Source organism: Stegodyphus dumicola, chromosome 9 (genome assembly GCF_044657685.1).
Source record: "Stegodyphus dumicola isolate Sdum_Otavi_A_Nest chromosome 9, ASM4465768v1".
In the NCBI taxonomy this organism is placed as follows: domain Eukaryota; kingdom Metazoa; phylum Arthropoda; class Arachnida; order Araneae; family Eresidae; genus Stegodyphus; species Stegodyphus dumicola.
This window is the reverse complement of record NC_140776.1, coordinates 77,749,848-77,770,744: the sequence shown is the minus strand read 5'-3', so window position 1 is coordinate 77,770,744 and position 20,897 is coordinate 77,749,848. Positions and strand designations below refer to the sequence as shown.

At 32.9% G+C, this 20,897-nt stretch overlaps 1 protein-coding gene across 1 annotated transcript in view; it reads right to left on the bottom strand.

Annotated features, from left to right (window-relative positions):
* The window catches only part of LOC118187640 (uncharacterized), a 408,650-nt gene extending 392,549 nt beyond the window's left edge, over nucleotides 1-16,101 (bottom strand). The window contains exon 1 of the mRNA XM_085823655.1: nucleotides 15,888-16,101. Coding sequence (XP_085679781.1) covers nucleotides 15,888-15,956 — 69 coding nt within the window. The 5' untranslated portion in view covers nucleotides 15,957-16,101. The remainder of the gene's footprint in view (nucleotides 1-15,887) is intronic.
* Between the last annotated feature and the right edge of the window lie 4,796 nt (nucleotides 16,102-20,897).

Sequence of the window (20,897 nt, the reverse complement as noted above, 5' to 3'; positions counted from 1 at the left end):
TTGTTTACAAAACTCGCTTTTCTGAGAAAGAAGCAATGAAAAATATTTTAAAGAAAATCCATAAAATTCACGAAGAATAATGGAAACCGCGAGACTGTTTTTGTTATTACTTATTCAACACAAGATACAACTTGTTCAAATATTTAAGTGCGCGGACAACAAAAATGATGCAATTTTACAAATTTAATGGTCAATATGACGGAAAACGAACAATTTAGCAGGGAGGTGGCGGGCGTCCTAACTTTCAACACAGGTTAATATTTAACAGATATGGCAATACTGACAGCTTAAAATCCACATCTATATATTGTTATGTAAGCAGAACTTTATTCAAAGAAAACTCGAGTCCAATCAGTGGTACTCTTACCACAATTCACCGCAGTAACTGGACGCATTTCTCACCCTTGGTTAGTGTCACGCAAGTAACGGGTTTCCTTGTATTGCAGCTCTCTTTCATGCAACCGGTCACTTTTGGTATATCTGGATAATTGAGTTCATGTAGCTGTAAGCGAACTCTTTTGCAATTTGGGCTGACTCAGTCATCTGTTTCTTTTAGCCATTGTTGCCAAATAACGTACTGAGATTCTGCAGCACATTTTCGACCACGATCTGTCTGTCCGCATACATAACCAGTGTCTGTATATCGTTTCTAGATTCGAAACATGACGATTTAGGCTACTTTTAAGTCTTAAAAGACCTATGCCAGTGTCTGTCCTGCTTAAGGTGAGAACGCTGCACACTGTGTAGTGGATTCCCTGCTGTTTTCCGATGCGGAACCAGTATGTTCCGTGATGGATGTTGTTCTAGAACATCTGTCCTGGTTCCAATCTTCAATTGCAATCTGTTTCAGAATCCGCCAGATGTCTTCTCAACGGCATGTTCCCCCTTCCACATCGAAAACTTTATTCAACAACTCGTACAATCCTTCAAATTAGAATTTGAAGCAGCCCCTCACACACCTTTCCACACGTACTGAAAGATCAGGCGCAAAAATTTGCATATTTCCGTGTAGCGAAGGTGAATCCATTGGATTACGTGATAATGTTGACCTTAAACTACCAACCAACCATCTTTCATTGGACTTTGCCTAAAAGAATTAACATAAAGCACCTTTACTTAGAATAGCTGTTCCTTTAATTTTTGCCTAAAAGAATTAACATAAAGCACCTTTACTTAGTATAGCTGTTCCTTTAATTTTTCCGCCTCACCACTGTCCGAGTAGTTAAGACGGCTAGAAGTTCGACTCAGATTCTATTCCAAGCAGACGGGTTGGGTGCATGCCTGGTTTTCCTCGTGTGTAACGTGAATTTCTTGTTTCCAGTTTTTCTTAGAAAGTCCTCCACAAAGATACTCCTCTCTTTAGTCCCTTGTGTGCATTGCCATATTCTAATAATCTAACCTTTAATTTTTCCCGCTAGTGTAGCTAGCCACTGTCCCTTTAGAACAGCGTTTTTCAACCTTTTCTGGCCTGTGGACCGACAAAATTTGTGAAAAATTTTCACGGACCGGTGATTTTATTAAATTTTCTCCAATTGTAAATGATTTTTTTAGTTTTTAGTAAAGTGCAGATAAGTATGGACATTTTTGTTGTGACTTATTCTGAACAAAGTTTTGTTTAAATGCTTTTGTTTGTAACCTTAATTCTTGTTTTTTACATTCAAAACATGCAGAGGGTTTATTTTCCAGCTCGAAATGTTCAAACTTCAAATGTCATAATATTTTTGATGGTTTCAACAGCATCAATTAAAAAGGTAAATGATACACATCGGACGTAAATCTTCATCCGTAGATTTAGGCCAAAGGATAAATTAGGCCGCATATTTTAAATATTCATGGTTGTAGAGTAAAAGGTTTTTTTTTTTTTTTTTTTTTTTCCTTTGCTTGGAGGACATCCAAGTTCTGTTTTGCTGTCATTGTTTTTAAATGCTGAACTGGAGTTTAAAAAATTCAATAGCGTGCCTTATTTAAGTTCATGTTATTAAGGACAATTTTTTTTCTTAGCCTATGCAATTATTAAAATAGATTATAAAAAAGTATCTATAACTTTACATTTGTCAAACCAGTTAACCCGTTCACTGCCGACTGTTAGTACATACTCTTATACCACTCAATACCAGCTGAAATATCCAGAATAACAAAACTAGCGTCTGGGGCAGCTCAATATTATAAACGTATTGACTTTAAAGCGCGTACGGGAAAACCGAACGGGAAGACACCTATGAACGTTCTCTGGAATGCTTGCTACATTTGGCAACCACTTCATTTACACAGCTGGGCGCAATTTATTTTTCTGCACTGTAGAATTATTGCAACCATTTTTCTGCTGTGAACACTTTGTCCAGTTAAAAAAAAAAAAAAAAAAAAAAAAATTCTGAAAGCTTTCAGATTTCATATTACGCACAAAGGGACGTTTTTAAACGGTTTGTGTGTTACCTTTATTTATTAAATATAGTTTTCTTTGCTCTTGAGCCATAAAATTGAACTCAACAGCAATATCACAAAATATTTAAAAGAACATATCTTTAGAATTTCGATACGCAGTCTCGTACATTGGAAATAAAAATGTCCCCCCTCCCACCGTATAGTGCTCGCTTTAAAATCGTTGAGTTTTTGATTAAAAAAACTCATAAATGCTTTGCAAAATATGAAACAGATAATAAAACAAATCCCAAATTTGGGCTTCCAGATGCCCATATTCGGGTGGAAACGTACGTTATTCACAATTTGATGGCTCTAGGTACCGTTGTTTTATCACAATGCGAGAAACATACATTCATGCAGATTTTTCATTATTTAATATCTTTAAATATAACACAGGGCTCTAATATTTAGTGGCAACAATTTAATAAGTGATTCTCCGTTTATAGTGAATTAACGCAAAATGCCGAAACGAAATTAACAGCCCTTCTGTGCAAATTGACCCTTTCGCGAGACCTAACAGAAGCCACAAATGTGAGCATATTCCAGCATTGCCAACCTTCAAATATAAAATTATGGATTCTAGATCCTAAAATTATAGCATTAACATAAAAAATATCTTACAAAACATAAAAGTACAAAAAGTACTTATATTTTGAATAAGAATTTTTTTTTTAACACAGACAGGTAAAAATATCCACCGGCAGTTGAGAATTCCTGCTTTAGATGATACCTTTTCGCTTAAAATATCTAGTTGTTTTATTTCAAGTTAACAATTAAGACAGTTAGATACGCAACATTAATTTTTATCGATGCACATATATAAAAGGAAAGCACAAATGTAACAGATTAAGGAAAGTCATCACTTGGTATTAAAAGAATCAAAATATATAAAGTTATAATTTAATATCTTAGTTTAGTTAACCATAACTATCTTTTCGACAATTAACATGCAAATGAAAACACGGGGCTCCGTTTATTATTACTCGGAGAATGGGAAGGATGGGATATGACATTGAATTTAAGAGATACGCAAAAAGGAATTAAGCTATTACCATGCATGTAATTCAAACACACAGTTCATGCGAATCGCAAAGTAAACCGACAAAGGGGGCAAAACTAATTACAGTAAAAGAAAATTTAAAGACAAGTAACGCGGGGCGGACGATTTTAGTTCAGTATTCAAATAATGTGGAAGTTTCAAGACAGCTAAGTCTTTGTTTTAAAATGCAACTTCATTTGATACATTTGCATTTTTTGGCTTCGCTTAACGTAGCTCTAATAAGAAGCCGAGCAAGGAAAAATTGCAAGGTCAAGTTTCATGGCTTTCTTTGAATTATGGGGCGATGGCTATATAAGCAGTTAACAATAAATCTCAAACCAAATAAGAAGCCGAGTTTTAAAATAAATGTATCTGATAGCAAAATCAAAACTTAATTTGCAATATTTAACTTCGCAGGTGGAAATACAGTGAAAATTCCAATGATGACCCTCCTACAAAACTCACCATAATTAAATCATAGTAATATCAACGGTAGTCCATATTTCTCTTAGGTAAGCACAAAATACCAAAATCATATGAAACCGTAGATAAAGAACGTTTCACTATATTTAGCTACGCCTGCAAAAAGTATAAAATTAATTTTCTTCGTCCATTAAAAAATACGAAACATCGTATAACATGCAGAGGACATTCTACAAACTTATCTCAGTAAATTAGGATCTTGAACCAGAAAGTCTGCATATTCAAAAAATGTACATCATAACAAGCATGCTTTTCTGAAAACTGCAACTCTCATAATTTGCAAACACTTCAGGAAAGAGACTTCGAAATATTCCACTTGCAATGCCACTCGAGAGTGAGGGAAGATAATGATTGACGGACGATTATGGAACTTACAGAGAAAGCCTTGAAATGTTACAATACATGCCTTCATAAATCGCGCATTTAAAATGTAATTCTGAATAAAAGAATATTCCATTGCCTATGAATTTCCACTCATCCACACGTGGTTTGTTTCAAAAAGTACTGGTGTTATTAGTAGAAGGCTTTTTTAGCTTTATAGTAGATAAGTATATTAACATTAGAGTAACTTTATAGTATTAACTTAGGTGTTCTTAAGACCGCAAACATTACCCTAAATCAAATTCTAATCATATAAAGATACATAATATAACATGCGATGGATTTTTTTAAAACAAATGTTATTAACAGCATTTTGTTAGATATTTTTCGTTACTGTTCTGTAATCGGGACCGGATTCAGAAATGTAGGAATGTATGCATATACTTGCATATATATATGTATACACACACATACATTTGTGTTTACATATATATACATGCATACATGAATACATACATTTCTCAATCCACTCCTGATAGCAGAACAATATATGTTTTTCCGTCAGCTTCTTTGAAAAGAACAAACCACAAAAAACACAAAATTCTTTTCTCAAAGAATCCAGTTATCCTTCTAAAAAACAATAGCAAAAGTAAGTAAACAGCAATAATCACAATGTGGATCAAAACACTGCCAACGTATATGCATTTTTGCAGTTATAACAGATTGCTAATGATGCACTGACCAACACAGATGACTCCATGAAACGTTATTCCATACAGATTTAACACACATTCACAATACACTACAATAGTCGTGGCTGCCAATATTCCAGCAATCAAACCCAACATATGCTCAGTGTACTCAGTACAATTACCTATAAATTCAACAGGCCAAAGAAAGGCTAGTATATGCACAGCATAGCAAAAACTATTGTCTAAATGTGTGTAACTTTGGTTACAGCATATCTGGTTGAAAATTAGCTATTTAATTACATAGCTTTTAAGCAGAATTTTTAATGTAGTCCCATTTCTCTCTCATGTTGGTTGACTTATGCACAATACAGTATTGAATGTAATTATTTCCCTCGTTAAGTAAAACGTTCTAGAAAAACTTAAAAGTTGAATTAATTCTTAAAGGATGCAATGTTATGAAAAATTATCTGTTGCTTTTGCATAAATCTGCAAATCTGGTCAGGTGTTTCATCCAATGTCAGCAACAATCTCTGACATAATATAGATCTCTATTCGCCAGGACCATCTTTCAATCAATACTGTACATGCATCCTATTTACAAAAGCAGCTGAGTTGAGTACCCTATTAATAGAAGCATGCATTTCATTTCACTTCCTAAACAACCAGTCTGAAAATCTGTTCGATCTGATAACTCATTCTCTCTCGGTATTCCAATTTCATTCAATAGTACTATATTTTAAGCTGAACTTTCATGCTTTATGAGCAGTCAGCATTTATAGGTCTGCAACATTTTGGAGATTAATAAAAACTGACCATTACCTCAACAAATTTGAAATCTGAATGAAGGATAAACGTTTTCTGACTGTAATATCATTGCAGATTGAAGCATTTAAAAGTTAATTTACCTAGAAATCATTCTGAAATATTAGTGACATGAAAAGATGGACATTTGATTCTTTGAGCAATTTTTCACAAAATAATGGCATAATTTAAACAGATAATTCTCACAATGCTCATGCAGTTTACCACAATAATCCCTTCCAAATTAGGGAAAACTGACTGATTTATAAAAAATATCACTGATCAACAGTCATTACAATTACCTATAAATTTGAATTTACAAATCACAAATTATTTTTAGGAATTCTTATACAATTTATAATCTTGATTTTGATTAAAATGATGGAATTTCTAAAATGAGCTTCACTTTTTTGACAACAGAACTTTCCATTGATGCTATTAAAGAGATAATTTTGGTTAATTTTCTGAATTCTTATATGCATTTCCTACAATCAAATCCTATATATGCCAATTGCATACCAGGTCTGGGACTTCCAACATAAACCTGAAAAAATGAAGATTTTTCATAATCTTGAAATTCAAGCTAACAGCCATACTTCAAAATTGAAACAAGTCCTATTTGCAAGACTTATAAAAGAATGATATGAAAATATGAAAAACTGATAAATTACACACAGAATGTATTCATAGTATGACTGTAAAATTCTGAAAGCAATAGCTCTACTGCCCGGACAAAATAGATGCACAAAATACTATTACTTTTCTTGCAAATGGTGATTATGTGAAAGAACTCCTAGGATTAAAAAGAGACATTAATTACATAAATTAAAATAACAGTTTTGGATTTCTTTATACACCCTCAAAAGGTATAATCGCTACCTCTTCAATACAACTAATTTTGATTAAAAATTTTGTAAAACAATGTATAGAAAAAAAAGGTTTTTTTTTTTTTTTTTTTTTTTTTTTTTTTTTTTTTTAGTTTAAACAAAGCCACCTACCTAAATTAAGTATTATTGTTATTCCTCAAATTAAGGAACTAATGTGAGATTATTGTACTAATGTGTGAATATCTGAAGGTATGAAACCGAATAATACTGAATCTAATGCGCTGAAAATACTTTAAAAACAAGGTTATGAACTTCTTGGATAACCTAAAAGTAGAAAATTAAAAGAATCGTAGCTGCTGAAAAATTTAAAAGCATTCGAATAGAAGATGTCATTTAAGAATTACTTTCTGGAATCTCATTTTCATTTCTAAGAACTGTAAACAACAAGAGTAGAAGATGTTCCCATTAAGACCTACATACATGCAATAGAAACAAAAGATAAAAGCAACTACGGTCTTAAAAGTGTCTTCTTGGACTCTTAAGGAAGAATGCAATAAAGATGAAACATCAAAGCAAATTCAACAGGAACTTTATTTTAAAGCCATAATTATTAACTACAATGGTTTATTCACATGCAAAATATTTTTATAGAAAAAAGTAACTGTTATTTAACATAACTGACAGGAAAATTTAATAACAATATTTGAAATATTATGTCTATGTTACCACCTAGACAGTATAATGGTTAGGGTAGCCGATTGCGATACTGAAGGGCCTGGGTTCTAATCCTGGAGAAGGCATGTAAGTAAATTGTCTGTCCCATCACAGGAGGTAATGGTAGCAGCATATTAAGTGCCTCCATAATAAAATGACCACCACTTCTGACCTTAGTAGCGGTGAAAGCCTCAAAATAGCTAGCGCACTCGTTTAAAAAAAAAAAAAAAACTATACATCCCCGCCCAAAGAAAATTACATTACTTTTGTTCAACCTGCACCTTTTTGGTGAGTGGACGAGAATCAGCCCTAGAGACATTATCAGGAAGAAATTTGGATCCAAATACCCCAGCATCAAATATATAAACCTGAAAAATTGTGACTAAAGAAAGAAAAATGTTTTACTAAAGCACACAGAAACCATGCATTACCCAAACATAACTGCAATGAAGGTTTTTATAGTTGACAGAAACTCTAAGGAGGCCTTAACATCAAATTCTAGTTTACAAGCAGATGAATAAAACAAAGAGGTCATGTTATTAAGGTGAAAAAGACCAATTGGTCCAAGAATAATCCAATGCCATAGTCCTAACACAGTGTGATAACTTAAAACAGCAGTCTTGCATGCAAACTGCATGTAGGCCAAATACAGGATCTGAAAGCAGCAAACAAGCCAGAGCATTTTTTAACAAAACCACCACCACCAAAGTAAAAAAATTAAATGCAAGCATGATTGCAAATTATTTAGACAGAATATCTATTAAGAAATGGCAACAGCTAGTTCTGGTTGTCATTCTACTCACTTAAAAAAAAAATGTGAGATTCAGTAAGAACGTCTGCTATGATATACAAGAATAAATTACATATAGGTCTAGTAAGTTGGGAATACATTTTATCTTTTGATAAATGTTTGTTGCCTTTTTAAAACTTTAAAAATTAAAAATTCATTAAATGAGCCTTTTTAAATGAGGTATTAATTTAATACACAAGAAGTTAACAAAAATCACAAGAAGTGTTAAATTTCGGCATCAAATGATGAAGCTCTAATTCTGACTTCATATGCGTACTACTAACATTTTGACTGTTGACAGAATTTGCACACCTACTTTCTGCTTCAATATATAATTTGTGACTCTTCTGTTATCAGGACCGGATTTAGAAATGTAAATGTGTGCACATATGTATATATGTATCGGTGTACATGTGTCTGCATATATGTATGCACACTGCAAAAAAAATGGGACAGTTCTGCATCTCCTACTGGGCCGATTCACGAAATTCAAACTGCATTTTCCTCCCTTGTCACGAAAGCGCGACTTAGGATATATACAGTCAAAAGTCGTAAATTCGGACACCCATAATCTGGAACGATCTATAATCCGGACCTCAAAGCTAGAAACTTTCTGTGCATGCATCACGTCGCGCAATACCTTTACAGCTGCAAATATGCGTGTGAGCGTGCGCAAAATTTGTTTACGAATGCGCATTTAATGTATAACGGACGGTATAAGCTAAGCTAAAATTATCTAATTCAGTTAATGTTGCAGATTGCGTTGTTTCTTAATCTTCGAATTGGATTCGGCTTATTATTCTTTGCAGACTGTTAGAGCAATTTTATAAAAGTAAGCTTGAACTTTCGATTATGTGAAATAGAATTTCTGATATATATTTACTAATATGTAAAGGATCTACAAAGCGAAAGTACGTTTCGAAGTCCATTAAACAAAAAGTGAAATTGCTGAAAAAAATGGATAAAGGTATATCTATCCTTTGTTTATCTAAACTTTAACGTTTGTTTATCTAAACTTTGTTTATCTTTAACGCCACGGTGGTTGCTTGCCCAATGAATTGGAAGTTGATCTGTCAGCACTATCCTTATCTTCAGGGCAGATGTTTTTATTTTATTTGGCTTATAATTCCTTACTAAATGTAGTATTTCATCTCGATGTACTCCGTCTTTGATATGATTTAAATCAAATTCCTTGTCATTATAATTCACTTTCGATAGCGAAGAAAGTAACAGAGGTTATTGAAAACGAAAAAATTTCGATTGACAAATTAGTCGGTATTCTCAGCACAGCAATTATAGGACTTGAACAGCGGAACTTTATAACTGAACATGAAATTATGTCTGTTTATAGAATTAAAGAGAATGTATTATCACATAAAAAACGAAGCAACTTAAACAACTTACATTGAAAGAAATGTTTAATAAAATTTTTAAAAAATATATTAAGATTTTTTTTTTTTTTTTTTGTAAATTTTGATACCCTATAGATCATAATTGTTCTTTATTTCATAAATTACGGTTTCATATTTTTACTTTTATAATTTCTGCATGCCATCTTACCAGATTTAAACTGATGATCTATAATCCGGAATCGCTGAAGTCCCGATTAGTCCGGATTAGCGACTTTTGAATGTATTAGATTTATATACAGCTTTGGTCTAACATACGTATTTTGACCAAAAAAAGTCCGACTTTTTCTGAAATAACATACCAATTTTTTTCCATATTTAGATTCTACGACTCAAATTATACCTAGATATTATATGTTGTAATTTTTGGTGAGAAATTTAAAAATTTATCTTGGATTTTTTTTTTTTTTTTTCCCCCAGTTTGCATGAAGAATAAGTCACTTGGTGAACTTCTTAATTTACAGCAACCTATTTTCCTTTCCTTTTCCTTGTTCACAAGTGGGAAAAAAGTCATCGTTCATACTTTCAAATAATTTTAACAGAGTAGATTTAACGGTGCTCCTTGTATTATCATGAAATTGTTGTTTCATTTATGGTAACCTGAGTAGTTGAATGTTACGGAAACCCTATCATGGCGTAATTGGTTGGGTGATTGCGGTGAATTTGTTATGATGGTAAAAGATTTGTAAGGGCTTCTGGTGTGTGTTGGTTAGGAAGCATGTTTCTGTTTTATGGTTTAGACGGTAAAATGGCTGAATGTAGTAAGATTAATTTGAAGTTTCTGTACGATCTTGAACAAAAGGGGGAAACAGCATTAATTGACTGATGTGTAAATGAAGATTTACTTAGTAGCCATTATAAGTTTCCTATTTGTTGGAAGGAAATATGTATGGTTGAACGTAGGATACCTGCGCTAACGGAGAATATTTTTTACTCTTATCTTTTTTAATGTGGTGACGCTAGTATATGGATTCTAGTTCAGATAATTTTACAAAGATTTTGGATGCTGTTAAGGAATTTTGTTTGACTGAAGACAGGGAAATTTCTAAAAAAGGTAAGTGGATATTTCCTAAGATAAATTTCCTTTTTTATGTTCTTTGATTTAAAATGCAGTTTATTGAGATTATACATTTTTGCTGGCTGCTCCTTTGATTTTTAAGTAAAAGAAAATCCATGTATACATGGACAAAGGGAATGCGCAATGCCAAGTTTGTGCAATTCTATGATGTTCTTTTGGTGCAACTCTGATATACGCCCTAATTTCACCAAATGTGGCGATATGTGTTCTGCGCTGGTTTTTGGCACGATTGCATGTTCTACGGCAACCCTGCTACGTTGAAAAATCTTTTGCTGAGCTCGTTGATTCGCCTCTATATCTGAGAAGATGGGAGGGAAAGATAAAATGGTAGAAGTTGTTAAATTGAAGTTCGGCAAAAGGAAATATCATTGTGGCCATCCTGTTGAGGGGTAGTGGGTATTTGGAGGTGTGGAAAGAGGGTCTGGGAGATTATTTTTAATGGCTGTGCATAATAGAAGTAGGGATTTGTGATTATATTTATTTGTGAACCATAGCATGAATTTTCTGGATAGTGTGTCTGGCTGTCATGTAAATATGATAGTGATTACGTGGCAGCATGTTAAAGGTGATATGAAATTGGTATTTCTGCTGTTCAAAAAAGCATTAATTCATGGTAAGTGCATTTTATTTTATTCTTGTTCTTATTTTGTAGAATGTTATGTTCATTGGTTCTTTAGTATGAATTTCTGTCATTATTGTTGGTTTTTTTTTTAATTGTTTGAAATTTATTTGTTTATTTTGTTGTTTAGTGTCTAGACTGTGCAATTCGTAGATGTTTTTTGAAGTTGAAACAGAATGCTGTGTACATGGCATTATTTGAAATTTATTGTTATGTTATTTTATTCAAGCGAGGTGTGCGTAGATCGTAGATTCGTTCCTTGCCTAAATTGCGCAATTCGTAGATTTTTTTTTAAGTTTAAACAGGATGCTGTGCACATGGAATTCTTTGAAATTTACTGGTGTTATGTTAATTTATTAAAGCGAGGTGTGCGTAGTTCGTAGATTCGTTCGTTGCCTATATTGTGCCTTTTGTAGACTTTTTTTAAGTTAAAAACATGTCGCTGTGTACATGGATTATTGTCAAATATTTTTGGTTAGAAACTTTGCGTTTTTGCTATCTAAATTTTTTGGGTTGATCTTAACATTATGGTAACTTGGCATTTTTTGGCGACCAACTCTTTTACAGCAACCCTCTATTTTCTTTCCCGAAGACATGTTTCTTTTCTTTTTATCTACTGAACACTTCTTCCAACAATCTACTAGCCGAATTACACTTATGCTAGAAATTTTATCTAACAAAACTGCTTAATCATGACAAATATTCACTGCAAAATTGGGAAAAAGTGCACAATACCATACTCCTTACGCGTTTTTCAAAATAACAGATACACATAAACCATGTACACGCCGACTTATTTTTACTTAAAAAAACATCCGAGAATTGCACAAAAATGGCATTGCGCACACTCTTGACTATATCCATGTACACTGCTCTTTTCTCATAAATTAGAAAAATTTCACGAAAATACATGACAATTTTCTCAATCTTTAAACCCGGTAAAAAGAACATATATGTCAGATACTTATATTATTTCCATGCACGTTTACTTCAACTAAAACGTATACCAAATTCCTACAAACATAAAATTCACAAAATAACTATCATTTCATTAAAATATAATTAAATTCAAAAACACTACCTTTATCGCCTCCAAAATGTCGCCAAACTACCAGTTACCATATTGTAAAGATCAACCATTTTTTGTTTTTGTTTCAGATTTTTAGCTTAAATCGTGTGTTCAAAACGTAGTTTTAGCATGTGCGAAAATCACGTTTTTGGAGACATTTTAGGCTTAAAGTTCGAAATGTAGACAAAAAATTTAGATAGTAATATGGCAGCATGAAGTTTCTCGCCAAAAATATTTGGCGAGAAATTTGGCGACTTGAGGGCGCATATCAGAGTAGTTCCATTCTTTTAAGTGAAAATAGGTTGATGTGTACATGGATACCGTGTTTGTACAATTCTTTGACTTGCTATTTTGTAATTATTTTTGGCACAAAAATCGCCGCTACACAAATTTAAAATAACAAGTCAAAGAATTGCACAAAATCGGTATCCATGTAATGCCAAAAATCGCCAATTTACACTAAGGGGCCCCCGTAAGTATATTTTTACCATTTTAACAAAGTGCGTAAACCACATTTCTGTTATCATCGCTTATAATAAATACACCAAATTTCAAAACGTGCCAAAATGTAAATTCACATATATCTTGGGAAATTTTGAATAAAAAATTCTTAATTTTTTTCAGGTACACTTAGAAATACATCTACTTTAAGATGATGTTTTATAGGTTATAATACAAATTTTTTTGAAAAATTTATAAAAATTTAAAAATAAATCATAAAAATAGGCCAATTTTATTTGGAATGAACCTTAATTTTGAAATATGAAAGGAAGATTCAAATAAGTTTAATAAAAAAGAGATATTAATAAATATATTTTAAATTCAATAACATTGAGGATTTAAAATTTTGAGAGCTAATGTTTTGGAAACTACTCGTGCAATTTTTACAAAACTTAGCAGTTTGGCATAATTTGAGTCGTAGAATCAAAACATGGAAAACAATTGGCATGTCATTTCAGAAATGGTCTGATTTTGTGTCAAAATACTTATATTAGAACAATGCTATATATAAATTTAATACATATCCTAAGTCGCACTTTCGAAATATGAAAAACGCAAGTTGAATTTCATCAATTGGCCCACTAGAATGGGAGATAAAGAACCTGTTCCCCCCTTTTTTTCCACAGTGTACATATATACATGCATAAATGAACATACGTCCACACATACATACATACATTTCTGAATCCGGTCCCGAAAACAGAACAGTATCCATAATTTTTGCAGTTCAAATTCCATTTCATACTTTTATTTTCGTCCCTCATATATTCTTCTTGTCGTCTATGCTCTTCAATTCCTTCTTGATATTTTCATCCTTCAATGTTTCTTGCCGCTTTTGTTCTCCAATTTCTTCTTGTTTATTTCATGACCTCCCTTTTTTTTTTTTTTTTAATTGAAATTTCTTGTTTATCTGTTCCTGAGGTCTGATAATCTTGTATATTTAAATTCTGTAAATGAGTTTGTTGCCAAACCAGGAATAAAGAATTCATGACTTAAATTCTATGATCCCATTTGATTGCATAATACAGGATTTCTCTTGGTTTATAATGATTTTTCCTATTCCAATCTTGGATTTAATTCCCATGCACCTCAGGTAATCTCCTGTTCTATAAGCTGACCATACTGATTCCAACATTCCAGTGTGTTTGGCTCACAGAAGCCAACACACGATCAGCTTGGGAATGTTGACGAGATCTCGAATGAGGTGGAATGTAATATACGTTTGGCTGCTTATCATTCGGTGCAGAAGCACTTACATCCAACCTTACAAAACTGTATAAAGCCCAGTTTGCAAGCTACATAAAATTGCTTTATGCGTTGCATATGGTTTCTTGCCGAGTTTGAAACCATTAACCTAACACATCTGACAAAACATGGAAATTAAATGGTCATACAGGAATAACACATCTGACAAAACATGGAAATTAAATGGTCATGCAGGAATAACACATCTGACAAAACATGGAAATTAAATGGTCATACAGGAATAAGTCATAATAACATATACAGGAATAAGTAACGCTATGCTTGTACCACATGATCAGGGAAATAACAGAATACAAGAGAATGTCAAACACTTCCCAAAATAGGTTTGGTTTGGTTTATTTAATTATGGCAAAGCACACTAGGGCTATCTGCCTAAGGGGAGGGATGCCTTTGTGGAGGGCTTTTTAAAGAAAACTGGCTTGTATACATGTTACAAATGGGGAAACCCACAAAAAGCCCACGCAGCCAGCCCGTTTGCGGGATTCAAACCTCGGACTGAACTACCAGTGTTCAACGACTCGGCCACTGGTGAACCTTCCCAAAATAGGAGTCAATATCTGGAACCAGCTAGATAGTATTTTGGTAGTCCTTCTATATAAAAAACTCCCAAACTTTTTTTTTTTTTTTTTTTTTGCATCGACCCCTTTTAAAGGAACAGTTTTCTTTGTCGAACCCCCTTACATTTTTCTCTAATTCATATGGTGTACAACATAATCATAATTGTACATAAATAACTTAAAGATAACAATTAGATCAAGAATAAGCTGCTTCAAACAAAAGCTTTTTTTTTTTTTTTTTTTTTCAAATTTTCAAAATTTTAGAATTTAAATCTCAATATACACATTTTTAAATTTTACATTTATTTTTAATTCATACTTGTGTAAATCAGTATTTCCTATAAAGGAAAACAGTAAAATATAAATACAGACTATATCCGATATTTAAATTTATTGCGAGAGCAACAAATAAGGGAAAAAAATTAAGGAACCAATCTTTATTTAGGATAAATATCTTTACATTACTAAAAACATTGCTTCAAACTACTAAAAACAATCTATAGCCAAATTTATGAATATGAAAACAATTAAAAATCACTGATTAATGAAACTCCAACTTTATTTATACTGAAAATGAAAATATGATACCTCCCTACTAAAAAATTCAACAACAATTAAAAATCAACAACAGCTGTTACATAGCAAATAAGTTTATTGATATCAGCATGTTACTCTTTTAAATATTTAACTAAATATAAATACAAAAGCTAAATATGTAACTACTCCGTATTATTTCCTGCCATTTATACAGCACATACTTGCACAATTATTGCAATTAATTAAAACTCAAAACAGTATCAAATGAATTTTATTACATTTTAAGAAAAAAATACTAATATTTATCAAACAGAATTGCGCATCGCATCGGACACACATGAATAAATCATAAAATATAAAGATCATAAAATTGAAATTATGAAATATTAATATATCATAATTTCAAAAATTAATTTAACTCAGTGACACACAGTTCATTAAAAAAAACTTATATCTGGGGTTATTCAAGATACGCAAGCTGCAAATTCTTTATTGGCTTTTCTTTCAGTTAATAATAAAAGAAAAAAAAAAGATTTCACGTTAGACAACACAATATTATTCATATTTACTCCATCAAGTAACATAAGAATGACATCTTTCAAGCGGTATAACTAGTAACGAACGCACATGGCACGTTTTAATACACTAAGAAAAAGCCGTTCGGCACACATGGCTTGTCATGGAGGTTCAGCTACGGAAACATTCAATTCAGGAGCAGTAACCTAAGCGCCTTATTAAAGGAAAGAAAACTCAAAAGCCGTACCTTTTCTCCTTTCGTAAATCCGCTAAGAGCGTTGATACAGAAGAACAGGTAAAACAAATAAGTCCACATTTCCTAAGATTTTTGAGTTGATAGTCCTAATAGAGTTGCTAGTTGCTTAAATTTTAAGAGATCTTTTTCTGCGAAATTCAGCTGAGAAATTTTTCTCACACAAGCCAGCTCTCAAGGAAGCTGGTCTGCAATTCAGTGTTCTGATTGGTCGCACTTCTTTGCATTTAGTCGATCTCCTGATGTATACATGCCCCTTCTATTTGAGATTCTGTGGCTCCATCTACTGAGGATTTGTAGAATGAATGTCGTTTCAGAATGAAAGCTTACTTTATTAAGAACTTAATTGCATCTCTTTCTTTTAACCTGTGATTCCACTAAAAATCATATATTTTCCATTCGTAATTATGTACTTTTATGACTCTAGAAAGTTTTATCAGGTTAAACACATGAAAAATTTCAAATAATTTCAAAAATTATGAAAGGCAGAAAGTGAAAGAATTTTCGGATTGATTATATTGAACCGTGAATAAACTGTTTGCCCGAGAAAAAAAATTCCATAAAATTTCTTTTTGCCGACAAGTTAGGAAGCGGCTGTTCGAAAACAAATGAAAGAAAATTTTTAACAGAAATAATCAAACTATTGATAATGAAACGAAGCAACAGTATACAAATACAAAACACCTTTTGCTGAGAGGCCATTAAATGGTAGAATTTAAGAGAGAAAACGAAAAATATGCTTCTATAAAAAAGAATAAAATTTGAATCTTTGAATCTCCAGAATGAGATTGGACCTCTTTGATACGATCAATGCCCCTCAAATAACTAAATATAGAACCTCTTCGCATAAAAGTTTTTTTTTTATTTATTTATTTATTTTATTTACATTTTAGATACTTTCATGAGTCAGATATATAACACTGTTAGTTTGAAAGAGATGGATAACGGATAAGGAATATATCAGATATTTGCAAGCTCATTGGATTTTAAAATTCATTTCTTTAATTAACTATTAAAAAACATGTATTCATTCCCAATTTTGAGTCATATCTTTATTATTAAGTCATCTTTTTCGAACAAGCATAGAATTAAACTTTCACTTTTGAATAACATAAAACTCATCAAATAAATAATTTCTCACTTTAAATCCTCCAGTGTAGGTTTCAGCACAGTTTTCTCCCCTTTTCAAGAGTTAAATTTTATTAAAAGAAATCATTTCGTTAAAAATATATATATCATTTAAAATTTAAAAGGGGGAAAGGAAAATCCTTAAAGAGTTTTGCAGTCTGATATTACTATAAAACTTCATCATAAACATTAGATACTTACTTTTAATGCCGAAAAGGACAAGAAGAAGTATTAGAAATTTGAATTCGATATATTATATAGTGATTACAAATGCCAGAAGACTGTGTATGACGCAATTAGATCTCTAGCCATCCAATATTTCTGAACTTTACAGTTTAAAACACGAACGGGTCAAGATGAGTAGCATAAAAAATTTGATGTTGTCCGCACAGAGGATATAAGGAAGAATCACAAAGCCCAAGCCAATGTAAGCAGTGTTGTTTATGATACCCACAGAATAAAGTAACAGTTATTGCAAAACTATTGTTAAAAAAAGTCATGCTAAAAGACATCATTTAAACTGACTACTTTCCTGAATATGATCTGGTGACATCGGATAAGACGTGAATGCTGCTGATCTGGACGTGTGCTCTGCACTAAATGATTTGTATTGTACTGTTAAAAAGTATTGGAAAGCTCGCCGACTAATGACCTGATGGTCAATGGCCTGGTAATTGTTTAATAATAATAAAAATATTAAAAGATTTCTTACAATGACTAAACTTGAGCACAGCAGCACACTGTCATAATATCCTAAGATAAATGAAAGACATTATTTATTATCGAACTGGCAAAAATATCTATTTAATTCGGGAACGATTTCATCAAAATTGGGAGGGGGGAGCTTCTTCAAGGTAAAAAAAAAAAAAAAAGTTGAGAAAATCTCTTGCGGGTGTCTAATAAGACAGATCTCTAGGTACAGATGAAACTTTCGGAACATTTTATTTCTTCTTAATGTCATTTCGGACCCTTAATTCAAAAAGCGGAACTATAAAGTAAGGCCGGTGCGAGAACTGGTGTAATTTGTGCAGGTGCAACTGGGATAAAAAAGTTTTAGAATTTAGAAAAGTTCTGGGTAGCAGGAATAAGAAGCCGCCAAAGATTGCACCGGGAGGAAGACAGCCTAACACCGGCCTTGATTGCAAGTCATATATCACGTAACCAGTTTCTCACAAATCTGCTTTCTTTTATCGCCTACTTTGTGAAATTACAATTTACGATTTAAACTAGCCATAAAGAAATTTCAATACGTAGAGTAATATATACCCGAATATAAAATCTATAGATTAAGAATCTATTGGTAATTATAAGTTATGAATTTTTAAACATATTTAATTACTTATTTATTGTCTAATCTAAAAGAAGCTCTAAGGGGTTCTTTTGCTCACAGGGAAGAAATATGTCTCTGTATTTATTGACCAATTCCCTACAGGTTTTAAGACTTTAAGAAAATTTGAAATTAGCCGACACGCATATTAAATTCAATGATTAAGAAACGGATGATCTGTAGAAGATTTGGCATATTGGTGCGGTTTTCTCTTCTTCTGTCACCAGTTGTGACGTTATTTTCTTCCTTCACGTTCGTATGGGGTTTGTAGATTTGGAGTGAATAATGACGACACTACTGAAGTATCGAAACACACTTTATTTAGCCAATATTAATCAGGGCAGCTCCAATAACACATTTTACAATCGTCGAAGATCTACTATAAACACGCTGGAACAATCAGCGACACAGCCTTCACACTGTCAGGCAATAACGGTGGAGACAGCTTCCTGCAAAGCACCCGACTCTGCTAGGTCGTTCTCGGAACTCCACGTACTTTCGAGACTCTCCACGCTACAACTCGCGATGCGCTCGACGACACACGAGCACAGCTCCCGATTCTTCGATTCAGTCGTTCCCGGAGCTCAACACGTTCTCTCGAGGATGCACTAACCGCGATACACTAACAGACTCCTTCGGTGCACTCGACGACCCCCTCGGCACTCGCTGCCCGGCTGTCAACTCGATCGACTCCGCAGGGATTGACTCGCTAGACGAGACACCAACTCGATACTAACTATCTCTCACTCTGGACGAGGCAGTCACTCGCACTCTAGGCGAGGCACACACTAACTTTCGGCTTGTGTTCGAGAACATTCTGGGCTAAACCGGTAAGAATTCATTCCAAAAAATTCTCCATCCGTCCATGGCATATCACCAATTTTGTCGCCAAATCTCACCGCGCGTGTACATTTCGTAACAATATTGTGTAGTCTTTTCAATCAAGAAAGTGAATACATTGAGTATCTATTTTCCATATATATTAGAATCTTCGTTAACGGTCTTTCTGTGTTAAATTCCTGAATTCCTGCACCCTCGATTTAGGAGACAACAATACTCCCATTTAGCGGGTATTTCCTGATAAAGGACAGAAATTTGGTTCCATGAGTGTCCGCTAAGGGACAGCTTCATAACCAAAAGACAGAAATCTCCATAACACAGTTACGCTGCATAAGAAAGCGTGCTCAAACTGAAGATCAGTTTCTCGCTTGAAAGTGATCGTCAGCACTTTTATGTGAATCTGGAGTTTTTTATAAAGGTGCATATCTTCTTTCTGTTATTGAAATCGTAGACCCTGCTTTAGTAGAGAAGACGTTCTCAAAAATTGGGTGTGTCTTGAAATAATTTTCATTGAGGAGTGAAAGTATATTTGAGCATTTTTAGTTTTGTTTTACAATTACGTATACTTATTGAACTTCGTATTTGCCGGCGTATAAGACACACCCTCTTTTTATGCACATTTTTGAAGGGCAAAACTTTATTACTGATCATTATAATTCCGCGCCAAGTTCTTAACATTTTCGCAGATTTGGGGTGTCTCGAAATGCCTCTCTGCACTCCCGTTCCACGTTTTTTAGCATAAGCAATCACCCGTAACTTGTATATTATATCATAGCATACAAGTTACGTTCTTTTTTCTCCGACGTTCTGTTTGAGCCATAACTTGCCAACAAATTTAAGGATATTGAACAGTAGAAATTTGGCACACTAGAAGTCGTTCACAAAAATTGGTAAGTTTAAACGAACCCAGTTTTAATCGTCGATGACAGCGCATGAGCATTCACTGAACTCTACGTAACTATAATATTCCCTGATTCCTCAAGGAAACAAGAAAAAAATCGCATAATTCGAAATTTCCAGAAATGAATATAATCAAAAACTGAGTATTGACGTATAAGACGCATTTCGTTTTTCAGACCTATTTTCAAAGAAAAAAGTGCGTTTTATACGCCGGCAAATATGTAATTTATGATTACTAATTGGTTTAATTGATTATTGATAGTTATTCATATTTATTTATTATTAATAACTTATGACATTTTTTCTTCAGGATTCCTTCTTCTTTTTTTCACAGGCAGAAATATTTAAATATTTTATAGAGATATTCTAGACAGCAACTTTCTTAAAGCTCACAAGTCGCGATGGTAAAAAAAAAAAAAAAATTCCTATTTTTTGCTACAAAAAATTTGCTAAAAAATTATTAGAATCAAAAGTATTTGTACTAATAGAACTTTGAGGATGAATTTCGCTTTCTGCTTACTTTTGAGCCTTAGTATTCTCTAGTTATCCCTCCTCATCGCTTATATGCGATATTTCTTTTCTTGCATTTCATTTTTCAATTCAGCTTCATAATAATTTTGAAGTAATTTAAGAAGAAATATCTAATTTTTACTAATTTTGGGATTAGTGGATCGACCCAGATTTCCTGACTATGTCACTCTCCTGGCTCAAAAAAATTTATTATGAATAATATTATGGAATTAATAACTCATTGGTAATGCTTTAGTCAAGAACAGTTCGAGACTGGAGTCTAAGAAATGATAAAATGA